General features: G+C 39.3%; 1 protein-coding gene across 3 annotated transcripts in view; it reads right to left on the bottom strand.

Annotated features, from left to right (window-relative positions):
- Nucleotides 1–17804, bottom strand: part of LOC136099448 (protein ELYS-like) — a 41338-nt gene that overhangs the window by 9436 nt on the left and 14098 nt on the right. For all 3 annotated transcript variants that reach the window (XM_065833668.2, XM_065833665.2, XM_065833667.2), the window contains exons 10-31: nt 16814–16946; nt 16544–16725; nt 16017–16078; nt 14950–15078; nt 13440–13530; nt 13256–13345; nt 12956–13096; nt 12094–12198; nt 11461–11554; nt 10639–10762; nt 10467–10523; nt 9290–9436; nt 8540–8727; nt 8224–8368; nt 7998–8129; nt 6656–6803; nt 6420–6570; nt 5775–5882; nt 5134–5329; nt 3732–3935; nt 2000–2429; nt 150–252 (exon numbers count right to left, since the gene is read on the bottom strand). In XM_065833668.2, coding sequence (XP_065689740.2) covers nt 150–252; nt 2000–2429; nt 3732–3935; nt 5134–5329; nt 5775–5882; nt 6420–6570; nt 6656–6803; nt 7998–8129; nt 8224–8368; nt 8540–8727; nt 9290–9436; nt 10467–10523; nt 10639–10762; nt 11461–11554; nt 12094–12198; nt 12956–13096; nt 13256–13345; nt 13440–13530; nt 14950–15078; nt 16017–16078; nt 16544–16725; nt 16814–16946 — 3160 coding nt within the window. The remainder of the gene's footprint in view (nt 1–149; nt 253–1999; nt 2430–3731; nt 3936–5133; nt 5330–5774; nt 5883–6419; nt 6571–6655; nt 6804–7997; nt 8130–8223; nt 8369–8539; nt 8728–9289; nt 9437–10466; nt 10524–10638; nt 10763–11460; nt 11555–12093; nt 12199–12955; nt 13097–13255; nt 13346–13439; nt 13531–14949; nt 15079–16016; nt 16079–16543; nt 16726–16813; nt 16947–17804) is intronic.

Genomic DNA, 17804 nt, shown 5'->3' with positions numbered 1-17804 from the left:
TTTCACAGACAGAAAATAATAGAAAAGCCATTACATTTAAGAACACAGGGAGTAACCAATATCAGGTCAAAACGATAGTTTTCAAACACAGGAAATCCAACAGTTGCATGTTGTGTGAACCCAAAGATATATCTATTTTATAATCTTACCCTTCATTTGAAGTCCCAACAGTAGCAGCCTCAGCAGCTGTAAACACCAGTTTATCATCCTCAGGAAGGGTAAAACATCCAGCACTTGATTCTTCCACAAATCCTACAAATACAGACAGATGGATGACCTCCCTGGGGCACTTAACAGCATTTATTTTAAAATGCTCACACAATTTTAAAATGACCCTTTATGTATTTTATCTAGGATAGTGATCTACACAAACCAACACTACCAAGACTTCAAATGCACAGAAAGTCTGACTTCTTCTTTCAAGTAAAACAAGTCTGATAAACAAATTCAGTCAAGAAAACAAAATGATCATTGCTATTCTGTTTACAAACAAAACTTGATATGTTAGTGACCTCATACATAAAAACTTCAGAAAACACCCCTCCTTGTTAAAATTGGGTAGTAAGTTTTCTTATTTCTCTTAGGATACTTATCTCATTCCAGCAATGCTGCTTTCCTTTATTGACTCCATTTCCCCTCTTCTACAAAAATGTTTCTAAGGTCTTTTCTTGTTTTGTTTTTTTCTCTACTGCTTGACTGGTGGTGCAGAAACCCAACTGCTTGCTAATCTCTTTTTATCTCAAAAGATTCAATTTTAGAAACATCCTCCTTTTCTTTTTTTTGTTTCTACTGTCTACTTCGCCCAGATCCCACAATTAATTTTCCAGCCAGTATACAGGACTGGGAAAATTTTGCTAGCTCAGGCAAAACAAGAGCTATACTGACTGGCCTCTACTGCTTCCAGAGGACTGAAATTGTAGAGAACTGTTTGTACCATAGTCCAGCAACGACAAAATTTATTAAGTTATTCTTTAATGACTAGTACCATAGCATTATTCTTAATGAAAAGCACCTTTGGTTTCTCATCCAAATAAAAGACAGCTAAACTAGGGCAGGCAAATGTTTTCACCTGTCTTACTAGAAACACTCAGACTTGGAGAACCCTTTGTTTTTTTTCCCCGAAGAAAAGAAGCTGAGAACTTCAGTAGCAACAATTACTCAATTACTCTCCAGGATCCTCCAGAATCATCTCAGACTTAGGACTGAATCAAGATGAAGATGCACTGACACTGGAGTACACAAACTATTACAAGACCTCACACATAGAACTGAGACTTGCATACATGTCCCAGGAATAGCAAACTTCCTGCACTTCTTCTCCCTGTTCCTGCACTACTTTAATTCCCAGCTCTTCATCACTGCTCTCCAGCTAGTAAGCGACATCTCTTCTAATCTGCCAGCAGACCTGCTCATATGAACACATCCTCAGAAGCTGGACTGGCTTGAATGAGTTAAATTGAGCTGAATTACCAAAGAACAACTGAAACAGGCTTGCAAAAGGCTGCATAAGCTGTTCAGCTAGCAAAAGGAAAAAGTATAGCTGTAATAAGAGGCAGAAAAGCAAGCAGACAAACTTCCAGAAGAAAACAATTTAACTGGGCACTAATGAGGTGCTTAAAAATAAAGAAAAAAGCCCAAATAATCTAGTTAAAGCATGCCATACAGTTAACTTGCTGTTAAAAAACCTGCAGCCTACAGAAGTAGCCCTAACGCATAATCAGAAGCCTACATTTTCAACTTTTATCCCTCCCAAAACTCCTACAAATCACCACTGCCTCTCAGCTGCAGTTACACACAAGAAACACCAGTAACAGCAGCATACATTCATAATGTCCAGGATACCTAAATAATGACAGGGGAGTTTTAAAAGCCTAAGAAGGAAGTGCCTAGGACACTTCTAAGAGCTCATTGTTAAGTGTTGTGCTCATCAGTAATTCAACCTTTTGAATACATTTGAAAAATTCAGAATCTTATTAGAGTTTCATAGGATGAAACACACCAGCTTCTCCTCTTAGTTCTGATGACTGTGGTTGTTTGATCTGGAAAGATTTATCTTCAACCATTTCACTGTCAGCTTCTTTCTCCAATTCTTGAAAACCATCAGTTTCTTTAATGGAAGAATTAGCTGATTTAGTAGCTATAAAGATGACATCATCCTCAAAATCATCAGCTGATTTTGCATCATGATACTCCAAAGTAGTTTCATCTGATCTGGCAGATAAGTTACTATTTTCATTGCTGACAACCCTTTTCTCCAAACCATCTCCAGGTATGCTTTCTGAAGACTCCTCCATTTCAGCACGATCATCCTCAGGGTTGCTCAGAATAAACAGATTTGTTTTACCTCTACTTTCAGACCAAACATCCTCCACCACTCCCTGATAATGCTCAGATGAAGCTCCAGACAAAGCTTTATCATCTTCTGTTACCTTTATTAAAAAAAAAAAAAAGTTAACAATCCATGACATGCATATGTTTTTTGTGAAAGCAAGAAAAAAAAAACCACAACACAAAAAACCAAAACCAAACATGATATTTCTATGTTTTACAAGTGTCAGTTTAAGTAACAAAACTAATTCTCATTCTAGCACTATCTTAGCTTTTAAAAGCTGACTGTAAAAATTAATTGCGCTTTTGACTACTTATTGAGTTTCCACAGCCTTGGGGAGTTAGGTGAAATTGGTCATGTAAGTGCTTGTTTATACTGCCATCTCAAGCTGTTCACTGGATTCACCACTGCGTTTTCTAGAAGAGGAAGCTTTGCAGGAGTAAAATCACAACTCAAGACTTCTCTCTGTTTATGTTTGCCTTTTCAGCTTGCATGCACCACTAAAATATCTGAGTGTTCGCTCTGCCTGTAGCATGGAACCAGTACATTAATCTGGCCACACTGCTTTATTACAAGAACTCCACATATGAGAGAGAGGCTCTTTGTGACAACTGAGTAACTCTTTATAACAGGCAATAAAAGGTGCCATAAAACTAGATTATGACAATTTGTTAGTACACATACAGAAAGCCCATACATGCAGATACTAGCACATGCCCTCGTTCTGCACTGGATTTCAGAACATGAATTTGGCATCTGCATGATGAGCAGGATCAAGGAATCCAACTGACAGAGCAAAAGAAGGAGTAGAATGGGGCAAATTTTGGATGGACCAGCTTCATTTGACAGCTCCACAAATCCTGTCCCTGGTGCAAGGCAAAAAGCAACACCAAGAACATCACAGCCAGAGCAGAGACAACAGTACAGCTCTTTTCATCAGGAGTCTGCTTTGACCACAGCTGAAGTAAACCCAGCCTTGCAAACAGAGAGACTGACAAGAAATGCAGCTCATGCCTTTGCTTGCTTTAAAAGATGCTTCATTCACAAGGTTTAACAACCCAAACAACTGGCTCAATCTCTAGTCCCTACCTTCCTGCCATACCAGCATTTGAAAAGGTATCATGGGAAGCTGAACCAGCCATTGGGAACCATCACAGCTCCTAACAACACCTGAGTAAAAACTGCCAAGGTCACCGGTATTTTTGGTGAATATGTTCCTGCAGGCACGTGATGCTACAGAAGGTTTGACGTAACCTTTTTGACCAGTTTCATGTCTGCCATTCTGATTTATAATTTCAATTCTCAATATAAGAGGTTTCGGCGAACTTTGAAAAGATCTAATTCAAATCACACTCTATAAAGGCTTTAACTGTAAAAAACCACCAACGACAGCCCAGCTTACCCCAGCAGTCCCTCTTGCTTTCGAGTTCTCTTCTTTGAAAGATATTCTGGATTCCTTTGTTCGTAGAGGAGGAGTAACTGATCGTCCAGGAGATGCAGAGGGAGTTGCCAGGGGTGTGGTGCGAAGGCTGGATCTGAGAATAGACTGAGGAGTAAACCCAGGGAAAGCAGACGTAGAAGCGGATGTGGCTAAAACTTTAGCCCTCTATGAAAAGAAACAGAAACATTTAATTGAAAACCATTTAAATCTTCAAGACAGACAACTTCACTCGTCAAAAGTATTATTTTCAATTACAAACTGAGTTTGTGCCAGCAGAGAGGACAAAGCTTAGCCTCTGTACTGCTCTTTTTCCAAAGGTATGAAAACCCAAATAATAAAACCCCATGCTTCTTATGCTTCTTTTTTCAAATTAATTTCCTGAGGAAAGAAGGATATGGCAACTTGTTGACTGCAATGTTATCTCCTATCCCAGTAATTTTTGCAAATTCTACACTGCTCTTCTCACAGACATACAACTTCAAAGGTTACCCCAGATACAGCAACTGAAAACACTGCTGTGAGGAAAGGCAATCAGCAAAGCTACCGTAATAGCTTATTCTTTTCACTGATTAAACAGCCTGCGCACAAGACTAAATCAAAAGATGCTGCTGTAAAAATACACTTCTTCCTCTAGAAGCATGCAGGTCTTCTTACCTCTGCTCAAAAAAGATTTGACAGCTTAAAAGGAGGACAATGAAACTAACTTAATGATATGGACCATATTTAATAAGCAGAAGGTTATAATTCAGAGAGAGAAATACTTTGTTCAGATATGCAAAGGCAAAAAGAACAGCACCAACAAGGTAGGTAAAGGGTAATTTTCGTGCACGAAGAGACTTTGTTTGATGGCAGTGAATGGAAATATAGTTGAATACTATTAGTAACTGAAATTCCTGCAAAAAGCCGTCACTGGCTGACATCACTTAACTGACATAACTTGGCTGTCATTCACTTGACCAGATTAAGAAACTGAAGCAAATACATTCTTGCTTCTAGATATGTAAGGTAAATTATACAGAGCTATTGAGCACTTAAAGGAGATGGTCAAGATACAAACGGTATCTTTAAGTGTATTGAAAAGTCTAATTTTAACTTATTTGTTCCATGCAATAAAAACAAGTGTATTTCATAAAGCTATGGGATAACATGCATACTGCAACTGCCTGTGAACTGAACTCTTCAAGATGGTTCCCAATGTGCTGCTTCCAAAAGGTCTGTAGCTACAATAACCACATGATACTGAAAACATTTCACAATTTCAATCCCACAGTGTTTGTGATACAACACTTCAGTGTTTTCATTTTAAATGTAGTTTACAGGCTTTTGGTTTGCTTGGTTCTTCCTGTCTTCTTAAGTTACAAACCTTAACAACAAGAGGAGTCTCTAGTAGATTCAGTTGTGATGATCCTGAAAAGTTCCTTTGTGGGATGGAACTGAGCAGATTTGATTTCAAAGGGCTGGATGCCATGAATGAAGCAGAAGCTCCACATGGTGACTGCCAGCAACCACCCTGTGCTGCAGAACATGAAGGAATAGGATGAACCACCGAATCCAGCAATCTGTTAAGAGACACAATTGGGAATATGAAAGTAAATGAAAAAACCCTACTGCATTACAGAAATCTGAGATGATACAGAAAAAAAAAAAAATCAATTGAACAAGAAATGCAGGTGAATCCTCATTATTGGGGTAACGTTATCAGGCCTATAAACAAGTTACAGGCATTTTCTCTTTTATTGCACCAGTGATGTCATTCTAACGTCAGAAGAAAATTTATCTACATTTCAATGCAAGGACAACTTGAAATTCTCCACTTAGTTGTGTCCCTAAATCGACCTTTTCTTAAATAGATACCAAACTAAATGTCGATAAAACACTATGAAAACACAGAAAGTATACACACACACAAACACACAGAAAAACACACACAAACACACAGAAAAACACACACAAACACAACGAGCAACAACTTTTGGAAATATTCATTCTGTAAAACTATTCTACCTGGAACATTTCTGTGAAAATTTTGTAGCTGGTGTCCCAATAAATGCATCGGACAACTCTGCATCAGGGAGACGGTGTGTCAGGACTGGTGGTTCTGTAACTCTACGACTGGAATTAAAAGGAAAATTTCACTGACTTTCATTCCCCAGAAGTCCAAACATCCCAGAATTCTAGTTTATTTGACCATATCACCTGTAGGAAAATCAGAGAACTAGTAGCTTCTTTTCCGCTGTTTATAATTCTGTTTCTCTCTTAAATAGAGGCAGAAATAAACCAAAACTAGGCAGAAAGCGGTAAAAGATTTGTGTTTGATCACACAATCAAGTCTATCAAACTCTGCAAACAAACAGCTTGATGGCAATCATCATTTTAGTTTCAGCTATCTGACATACTGTAAACACATTTACCCTAACATAAATATATGTATTTGCATAAATAAGATCATCATAGTAGAAAAACTCTCCCCCCAAGTATTAGTTACAATGTTTCGACTCTTGAAGACTTTACATTGTATGTGCAAAAAAAGCCAACCAAAGCTCCCTTCAGGTGCACCTTCCCTCCAAAACACTGACATCATTCCAATGGGTTTTCCTCTCTCTCTCCAAACTTGTAGCTCCAGACTAAACTTTGTTAAAGGCTGCTTACCTATCATAATGTAAGAAACTGGGTTTCTGCTCATTTCCTACCCACACTTCTCCAATTTTGGACAACACATTACTGATGAAAGTTGCTCGTGTATGCACATTTCCTGCAGTGGTTTGTTTGGTTACTGTTGATAATGGCTTTGGTCTGGAGACTGGAAAGCAAGAAGAAAACATATCAACCTTGTGTAACCAAAGTGACGGTCAGTCATCCACCACATTTCCCCCCTTAAAACTCACCTTCTCTTAGGACCGATGAAGGCAAACAGTAAGGCTTAGCTCTCTCTACTGCCAGCTTCCTTTGAACTCTAGGAAGGATCTTGCCATATTGGTCTAATATAGAATTTCTGGCAATGGCTCTCTCTCTTAGGTGAGGATCACGGTCATTCTGATGAATGGAAAGTGTAAAGCAAGAAGTTAACTTATTACAAGTTCATTGCACAGAACTATCTGTGTTATTTCTAAGTAGTGGCTACATTTCCCTTAGAGACAGAGTAAAATCCATGCCCTGCCCAGAGCAGCAGCAAGTTCTACCCATCAACTCACACCAACTTCACCTGGTATTTTTAGCAAAGCAGAAGGCAGATGGGAATAATAACAGAACCCTCACCTTTAAGTGAAAACAGTTCTGGCACTCATGGGAATAATAACAAAACTCTTACCTTTAAGTGAAAACAGTTCTGGCACTCTGCAGAACCTTATTGTGATACACATGTTATCACCTGTACTTTTCAAATGGCTTATACAATACAATAGCAGGTGTGCCTTGTTTTTCCTGAAACACTAATGTCTGAAGTGACTGAATGCACAGGGCATCTGCAAATTACCTTGGACAACAGGATGTGGATATTAACATAAGTAACAGAAAGCCACCTACAGACATCTGGCTGGATGAGTTTTCAGATATAGAGACCAAAAAGTTCCAAGACCACCTTATAAGTTTGATTCACTGGAAGCCTATGGTTCCGGAAAACAGCAAGTGCATCACAGAGTCATAACAGAAGTTCACAGAACACCAAATTTGATCTGCTTATTTTGAGAAATAGAAGTTAGATATGAATTTTTGTCATAAAAGTGGTAACACGAAAGGTCAGGAATTGTAGAGCTCACACTATAATTTGAGGAAATTAAAAAAAAAAAAAGGAAAAAGAATACCAAACAAATTTTGAATTTTGGGCCATCAGACTGCTTTCAGCTAAAAAAATCAATTTGCAAGCAAGATAGAAGAGATGACATAAAATATACTCTTCATTCCACAGAAAGGAGTGACACAAGCAATTTCCAGTAATCTAAGCCTTACATGACACATATGTATCTGAATAACTGAATTATAAGATTGACTAAGAGAGAAAATGTATATTTATTCCTCACATGCAAACAGATTATTTTAAGTGGAGTCAACCGTGGTCAATAATATTTTATTCAATTTTTAGGTTCAGAGGTAACTTAAGGTGTAGAAACTTAGTCCTAGTGGTTCAAAGAAGGGTACAAAAAACAATGCAGGATCTTTTGTGACTACTACCAAAACCCATTGGTAACACCTAGCTGAAGGCTGCACACTTGACAGAACTTTAACGCTTACCGTAGGATTAACCTTCATTGACTGATGCAGCCGTAGTGCTGGGATATAGTTGGCACGTTGCAGATGGTGGACTAAAAGAAATTCACGACTCTGGACACCAGCATTGGTCTGTAGAAACTTCTCCAAACACTCCTGTGAGAAATAACGCATTCCAAAAATCTAGTAGGATTCTGCCTCTTCTCTTTTCAAAGAGGTGATTATCACTTTTTTCCTTGTCCACACTTACTTGTTCAGTCTCTGTGAAAGGCAGCTTCAGCAAGTCTTCCATTAGTCCCATCTCCTGACAGATTTCATACATGTGTTTTAACAGCTCTTCGATGTTTAACTTGGTGGTATGTTGCTGCAACAGACTCCAAGCCTCCACCAGGCACCTGAAATTCATTTATTTGAGATGTAAAGGAATACAAATGGTATAACCAAAAAGATGCCCCAAAACTACTGCGTTCAAAGTTTAAAGGAAGTGTAGGGGGTTGTGACTGGTATTATTTGTTCTCCACCTTTCACAAGACTTGAAGGCCAAACAGTGGGATGTATTTCTTTACCTATTGGACAACAGCACGGTGAGTAAAAGCCGCACTTCACTGCTGCTCGACACTGGTGGCTTCATCATCTGGATGTATCTGAGCGCTTGCCTGTGCTCTCCTTGGCACATGAGGGACTGAAGAACTCTCACATGTTGCCATGACACACTTTTGATTGTAGCTGGATGAAAGAGCAGGGCCAGTGCACTCTATAGTAGGTAGAGATCAGCTTTGTTAAAAGATACACATACACACATGCAGCAAAAATTGTCAAAAGTTTCTTAAGTAAGGGTGTGTTAAATGAACTTATATGACCAACTAATGAAATACTATAAAAAGCAAAGTACCTAAACCAAACAGCTATGGGGAAAATAAACTAATCAGCTAGCTCTGAGAATTCAAATGCAACAAAAACAGTGAAAAGTTTCTTAGGGGTCAACATGTGTTAAATGAACTTAGATGACCGACTAATGAAGTACTTGATACAGGACATGTAAGTGCTCAACTGGTCTGCTGAAAATAACCTAAACAGATGGTTCTGAGAATTCAAATATCAAGCATTATCAACAGTGATGCCTTCTTTGCTTGAATTAACTTCCCATCAAAGTAGTTAAAACAAAATTTCACATCATAATTTATTGCTGAAGATGTCATAGCACTACCACAAAATATTATTCTAATGATTTTTCTAAGCACCAAATTTTTTAAATCATTTGACAGATGACAGCTTTGTATTGCAATGCGTGTGTAACTAAACTGTAACATACTTACTTCATAATCATTGTGATCTAGAAGCCAAAAACCTTGAATAAGCTTAACAAGACCCCAAGGGATAGCAAAGGCAGTTGGAAAGGAGTCAATTGAAGTTTCTGTCTTATTTGGAAAGGAATGCATGATATCCAGCAGCAAGTAAATCGTCTGGTATCAAGTATCTAATTAAGGCAAATAAATTTGTAAGACAAAAAATATATCACATTGCACTTAGAAAAGACACAAGGAAATGAGAATATAAAAGTGGTAGGAGGCAGAGAATACTAATGTCTTAGTCTTGCCATTTAAGCTGTTATAACCTGGAGACAGTCATGTCCTAAGCAGAAAATTGCATTCTGGATAAATCAGCCATACTAGTCTTTGATTTCTCTAAGGCATTCAGAAAGGTAAACTTACATATTTAACTGCTTCCCTTATAAACTCAGGTTCCCTCTTTAGTCAGTGGAGCTACCAGCTGGACATTCAACACATCTGAACATCCAGTGCTTCATTACAAAATAAAACAGATCCTACAGTTGTTTGGGTTTTTTCCTCATTTCAGAGTGTATAAAACAATGTAAACTATGGAATCCTTACAATACAACTTAGCTGTGAGTGATTAAAACTGGGTTTAGATCGCTATGTGGATCGCTCACCAGTAGTGTCATTTTCTCCTTCTGACATCCCTTTTCAGGGCCATACTCTCAGAGGATGGCTCCGGGGTAGCAGTTTTTAAATATCTTCCTCTCTCAGAAAAGGGATAATTTCTCTCGGGAGAAGGGATATTTCAGCAAAAATCACGTCCTGGTAAAGCACCGTTAGAAATCCCTTAGCTGTGATGTAGCCCCTTGTAGTGGATCATTCTAGTAAGCAGCCATTTGCCATAGACAGGCCTGCTTTTAAGGGGTGCTTAAAAAAATTAAAGACTAAAGGGGCTTTTTATCTTTGACATTTCAGGAACCCTGCTTAATCATATCAGAAGAGTTTTTGAAAAAAAAAATTTAAAATCATAAAAATTACACCGTACAAAGACCTGAACCAATGCCCCAGTCAATGATTTCATTCTGAACTAAATGTTTTCACTTGCATTGTGTTTGAAGCATTAACTGAAAATGGTATTAGACACACAGGTGACAAACATGTAAGTATATTTATGTTCCTGTAGTGAAGGTGTAATAAAAATAATTAGAAAGGATACAATTGCATGTTTGTAGCTTTCTTCAACACCTTCTAGCAAATAGACATCCAGCAGTGCCTGAAATGAAAAAGTTTTTTCAAACCTCCTGTATTTCCTAAATTGGTGGGGTTTGGGTGGGGTTTGGAGGGGTTGGTGGTTGTTTATTGTTGTTTCCAGAGAGCAGATCACTCACATGTAAACTAGCAGGTGGATATTTCCCAGTTCCTCCTTCATCTCTCCGCCACAACCTCTCAACTTGTTCTCCTAACTGGGAAACCAGTCCATCAATCATCAAGCAGTCAGAATCCCATTTTCCTCTGCAACAAAAGGTACCGAGAATTTGGACAAAACCAAACACTAATTCCAGGCTCTCCGTGTAACACGTTTCCTCCAGACAACACACAAAAAAAAGCTCACACGAGTCCAAGAAAGCAGCAAACATACAAAAACATGATAATGACTTGAAATGCAGCAGCATTTACGTTTCTATACACATGCCATTTCAATTAGGGACAGCTGAAGTTTTAAAAATCACAGTCTCCAAAAGCCCATCACCATCTTCTGCTGACTGTGATACTAGTAAACCAGTCCAGAAAAGAGTTTACATGAGCAAGTGACTTTGATCCAATAGCCAGGACAGGGTGAGGTGTGCCACCTACATGGAATTCGGACTATGTTACTCAATTACAGAAATGTACTTCTGAGTAGGACATTTAGGCCAACACAGTGGAGTACAAAAGGTGATAAAAAGCCATCAGCTGTCCGCTTGAGAGCTCTGGACCTTATCGGGGTGCGTGCAACTGTCACGCCAACAAATGGTATAAGCAGAGGTACATATACACACTTTGACGCAGGAAAGTAACCTCTGTGTTCAACAGAGCACGCACATCACTGAAGGGGATTGCCTGCAAAGGCATTAAACACAGCCAATACAACTGTGGATATGAACGTCATTCACTTCTTCTGAATCTGCAGGGAAGTTTAGAAAAGTTTAGAGTTTTCCTGTAATTCTTACCTCGATAAACGCTCAAGTTTCTGTCGATGAGCAGTATAGTAGTTCTGAATCAGAGGATAATTGTAGAAAGGTCTAGACAAATGCATATCATCATCTACAGGCAAGAAATTAAAAGCAATTTATAGATGTAATATCATATGTTTAAACCAAAATACTTGACTAAAAAGACAGACACTCGTACAATCTAAGCATCAAGAAACACAGGCAAGCCTCCAACTTCGAAAGAAGCCAATTCTGTCTCTGCCTTTGCCCAAAGACATGTGAGACATGGGACTCAATTTCTTCTAAAGTGCCATTTCAAGCTTACAGTCGACGTAGCATTCCAAACACGCAGTGCAAGTGTAAGTTCATCATTTTAAAAAAGCTGTTCTCAAGAGCAACTCCTTGAAGTCAGAGGCTTATTGTTATTTCTAAAAAACATCCAGGAAAGAAACTGCTTCCAGTATTCTACACTATGTATTTGAAAAAACAGTTACCTCTCCAGTTTCACCAGCAGACCTTCAGCATGCACTGACACTGAAAATCATGACTTGTTCATAGCAAAACGTTTACAAAAGTACAACTAAGCTTGTGTTCATACGAATCATGTACTGGATGTTCTCCTGTTACCAATGTACGAGAGCTGACGCTTACCTAAACCCTCTGGAAGGAGACTGGATCGACAGAACCAGGCGACCACTTGTGTGTACAAGGAAATGAGGCTGGTGACCATGTGCTTATTGGTCAAGTCTGCAAAACCTGAAAAAAGGCATGAGATTATTTGTGTTATGCAATTCCTTTAGTTTTTACAAAACTCTATCAGATTGAATAGAAAGACGTGAATTAACATGGTAGAAAACTTTGTCTTGGCATTTTTCACTCTGTATCACCTCCTTAGTTGACGAAAAAAAACCACAGTCACCACCAAAAAGCAAACTGTACAAAGAACTAGATTCACTAACGGTTCAAATAAGAATAATAAAAACAGCCTGAACTCTTAAATACCCTCATGAATAAGACAACTGTTTTTCGTGTAGCAGAGGTTTTTACTACAGCAAACAGATATTCTTTAGTTTCCCTCAATATGGCAATATAAAAAGCTATAGAAACTAATGTAATTTACTTGACAAGTTACTCATTTATGCTTCTTGGTTTTAGTAATTTGCAATACAATATTTGTATGCACTTGTAAACTGCTAGGTAAGAATTAAAAAGAACAATTTTCAGCTTTACCACATTCAATTGCTGTAATTTCAGCCCAGATGGTTACACAGCTTCTTGCTCAATGTAGCCTCCCTGACCCACTTGCAGGAACCCCACAACAACCTGTTCCCCTGAACTCAATCCATATTAAGGGGTGGTCTCAGCTTCTCAGCCCTGAGCCCCTTCTCTCTACCAGCTGAATGTGACTGTCTTCCAGTCATCAAAACCAACAAAAGCTCATGTTTCCACAGTTACAACCCAAGCATAATTCCAAATCCAAGCATACCAAAGATGTAACCATATTATTACAAACCTTTTTCAGTAAGCTCTTGTGCTTCTGTTAGAAAACAGTTTAAGACTGTGCTAAGGTTGCTCAAAAGCAACTGGCAGTGCTGAAGAGCCTGTAATGCCTGTGGGTCAATGAAGTTGCAAGAGCCATCAAACAGCGGAACACCTGTACAAGAATAAATATTAGATTCATTACCCTATAGAGCAATTTTAGAGTTTCAAAGTACCCTTAAAGAATTGTAGGCAATATCATGTACTGGCAGAATACTGAATAAGCTCAGTTAGAATGACTTTATGTCTGCAGAATGACTACACTAGTACTCACATATTTGATCAAATTCAGCTTTTGTATAGATCACTTTGTTCCATGTCCACTGCAGAACAAACCGTAAGTTAGCAGCAGAACTTGGCTGCTCTTTAAAGAAAGAAAACAAAGAAGAAATGAATCAACAACTTCAAAGAAACAAAAAAAAAAATCTATCACATGAAAACTATGTAAGAAGTGTTACCTGCTGATGTCCAATGTTTAATGCATCCAGTCAGAAGTTCTAAGGAACCTGTCTGGACAGCAGCTGACAATATTGCTTCTAACTGCTCCTCCTAAACAGAACAGACAAAATAAAATGAGAGCCTTACATACTTGCAACATCTGAACCATCAGCGGTGTTTGTTTCGGATTGCATACTCATTCAGACATCTCAAAGTCAAATAGTACACATGCAACTAATTCCGCATTCTTCTTCATTTAGCCACAGGCTGGACTGCTCACTGGTGTGAGCAACACGCGGAACTTTCCTCTGATATTTCAACCTAATGAAGGCTATTTCAAATCTTTATTCGCATGTCTCTGCATCATAGTCTCAACTTACTGAGTTCCCACTAATCATTTCAGTAACATCCTCTGGTAATACCCAAGAGGCATTATGTGGATCTAAGTTTGTCAGCAGGAACGCACCAAGGGGACAGAACAAATACAAATCTGCCATGCTTGCATGGAAACAGGGGCACTAAGGTCAAGGAGCTTTCTAGACTGCAAAGACATGAAGCAGGTCTGACACACAAAACATTAAGTTGTAATTTTCTAAAATGACACAAGTGAAACGTAAATTCTAACAGGTTTAAATTCTAGGCTGTTCAAGGACTGTATTATAATGTGGTGGCAATCCTATAGAAAAATAATGCCCAGGTATGCCTTTCAGATTAGATTATCTTTCCTAAAAACAACCAACCGAACAACAACTTTGGCTGGCTGTTTTTTTTAAACACCTTGAAAAGTATCTTTCCCTTTGTAGTAAATTCACTACATTCAAAGTGATTTCTACACATCAGAATACATGTGATATTTCCAACGTTTTTCTTAACACTGGTTTCAGACAAAGAAACACACCAAATACTATTTTACAACGGCAAACCAAACTCTAAACCATGCTCCTTGACCATAACTCTGAAATGTGTCCTGCTAACATTAAAAAGAAATGTCTGCTCAAACGCAGAACAAGACTCTACATGATGTAGCCACAATTCAGCAACTGCAGCTGACATCAAAACACCTGATTAGAGTGCAAGAGCCTACATCAGGCTGTGGGCTCAACCAACTTGCCAAGAGATTTCTTTTAGCTACCACGCTGGGTAGAAGCGTCATCTGCCCTAAGGCACTTCCACAAATCTGGTGAAGAATCCAGTAGGCAGGAAGATGAGGCCACTGGGGAGACTGCTCTCCCTTTCCTACTCATTGCTCCACTGCACAACAACTCGCTGATCATCTGCACGCTTCCTTGTGCACATCTGTGGCACAGAATCAGCAGATGGGTCTCTCAAGACAGATCTAAGAGGCCTGGTCCCTGTCAAGCTCAGTTGTTTGGATCTAAGAACGCACACTTTTGCTAAATCAAGTCAGTGATCTCTATTTCAATGCAACTTCCAAATAATATGAAAATCAGATGATCTTGTCTTGTAGCCTCTAATGCCCTGCCAGACAAGCTGGATGCGTTTGACCTGGATTCCCTGATGTGCACTCACCTGACTCAAGCTGGATGGCTGGACATCAACTAGTCTTGGAGACAGCAGGCCAGCTACAAGACACCTATTGTAGCTCTCGTGAATGGCTTCACTTATTGAAGGACCGGATTTCTTTAAAAAATTCAAGGTCTGAAACATCAATCAAACCCCACAGATTTAGACAGCATTCTTATCCAATCCCTAAGGTTCTGGATAACCACAAAGAGAAGTAATAATATAAATGTTCACTTAAACTGCCAGAAAGCTTGCATCAGGAGGATGCTGTAGGTTAGCAATCCGAGTAAGCAGGACTATGGAGAGTCTTAAAGATGGCAACCAAACCAACAGTTACAGTTTAAAAAAAGAAACTCCTGTAAAACAGAAGGTCGGCCCTTGCAATGCTTAATCAAGGATTGTCTAATTTTCTGTCAATACACAGGCTGTTCTTTTTCCTTCAGCACTGACACAAAAGACATTCTATACAAACTAAAACTAGCACACAGCTTTAAACCCCACTTTGGAAAACCCTTTCTATGCCTGTTTGTGGAGAAGCTCATTTATGTTGGAAATATTTAGTCAGCTGAAACTTAATTCAAAATTATCTGTCACAACCTGTGCAGCGCCAAGGAAGTTATAATACAGTCAAGCTTGGGAGAAAAAAAAAATTCATTTACTTTCAAGCACTCAAATAATTTTTCATTTTCTCCATTCTGTCCTCCCTTTTCAAGTGAATCAGAGATCAAAACCCTAACTCAAGATCATGCAGGCAGTTTGACTGATGGGTAATAAAGAAGGAACAGCTTTCCCTAACTTCCACAATGTTTTTGTTCTTGCTCCTAGAGCAATGTTGTATTCCTTTCTAGACCTTCAATCCCTGGTTGTGCTTCAACAGGAGACAAGGGTACTTCTGCAGTCCCAAGTGTGGACTTCAAACATCACCAGCTGCAAAAAACTGGCAGGATGTGATTGCAATTCTGTGAGTGGCTGGGCAGGACGAGCATGAACTACTGCACTGAGAGCAGTGCAACAGAAAACTTAGAACAGGTACATCTCTTGACATTCTCAATAAAGAATCAGCCAAAGATCACCTCCTTCTGGACGCCAGTACAAGTCATGTGAACGACTCCGGAGTTCAGCAAGCACGTACCATCTGCAGAAACAAACATTTGACAAGATTCTGTACTCTCACAGTTCTGTTCTGACCAGCTCACATTTTTTAAACAGCAGTATCTGAAAATATGTAACTCAGTAGCTATTTTCTTCATCAGATCACTTACAGACTTCTTCTAAAAATATCATAACTGTGTGTAGAAATTCTCTCTCTACTCCTGCTGAGGTGCTGTGCTTAGAGCTTCAGTTCAAAGTCCTTTCATTTGATAAATATCATCCCTGCACAGGCTACGTTACAAAAGCACAAAACCCTAAACGCAGCAGACTCTCAGCTATGTTTCACTATATTATATACTTCATTTGTACAATGTAATCCGAGTTTGGCTTTTAGGGCTTTGGGATTTTTTGACTCGGTTTTTCAGTGACAAGCAAGGAATAGGAAAACAAATAACTGGCATTTGACATCAACTTAGCTCAGCGCTACTAAAAGCGGTGAAATACTCACCAAAATTATAGGTGCTTGGATTAAAAAACTGCTCAGGTGGTGGATAAGAAGGAGGAACTCCCCTACTTAGACTCCGCTCATGTACCAGAATATCCAAAATGAGGTTTGGAGAAGTCATGCTTACTACAGCATCCAGTGACCACAATGCAAAATAGGGGCAATCAACAAGGAATTCTTCTGGCCTTGAAGAAAAGAAGACCATGAGCTAAATGACGACTGTCAAACGCATTATTTGCACAGATATTGAAAACAACCTTAGCAAAAATCTACCTTAGTGAATCTGGCATTTGAGCATGATACCAGCGATTGATGTCAAACACACCCAAATAAGTAGATGGTTTTCCCTGACCATAGGTATTCACTTGCCAACTGAAGATCGATACACTGGTGTCAGGAGAGATTGCTGTAGAAGACAAGACATTGTTTCTTATTTGCAGCAAAAATATCACATACCTGGTATTGTTAAAACATCGCTTTCTGTTTTGGCTGAATTCTGTTATACACCTCAGGAAACATAACCTTTACTAAGAACAATTTAAAAAAAATCCACAAAATAACAAACATCCTTGTGATAAGAACTTCCAGGTGTAAGGACTTATCAGAGAGGAAAAATGGACAAGCGGATTGCAGTTTCATAGAATCATTTAGGCTGAAAAAGACCCCTTGATCATTGAGCCCAACCCTAAACCTGACACTGCCAAGTCCACCACTAAACCACGTCCCTAAGCGCCATATCTACACATCTTTTAAACACCTCCAGGGACGGTGACTCCACCACTACCCTGGGCAGTCTGTTCCAATGCCGGACAACCAGCTTCATTGCTCTGCTTTGGACACGCTCAACCACCTCAATGTCCTTCTTGTAGTGAGGGGCCCAAAACTGAACACAGTATTTGAAGTGCGGTCTCACCATGGCCAAGTACAGGGGGACGGTCCCTTCCTTAGTCCTGTTGGCCACACTGTTTCTGACACAAGCCAAGATACTGTTGGACTTTTGCCCACCTGAGCACACTGCTGGCTCATATGCAGCTGACTGTCAATACCCCCAGGCCCCTTTCCATGGGGCAACTTTACAACCACTCTTCCCTGAGCCTCTAGCGCTGTCTGCGGTTGTTCTGACTCAAGTGCGGGACCCGGCCCTGGGCCTTGTTAAATCTCATACAACTGGACCCAGTCCATCAAGCCAGCTGGTCCAGATCCTTCTGTATGGCCACCCTACCCCCAAGCAGATCAAGACTCCTGCCCAACTTGGTGTCATCCA

Source organism: Patagioenas fasciata, chromosome 3, assembly GCF_037038585.1.
Source record: "Patagioenas fasciata isolate bPatFas1 chromosome 3, bPatFas1.hap1, whole genome shotgun sequence".
Lineage (NCBI taxonomy): Eukaryota > Metazoa > Chordata > Aves > Columbiformes > Columbidae > Patagioenas > Patagioenas fasciata.
This window is presented reverse-complemented; position numbering and strand designations above follow the sequence as displayed.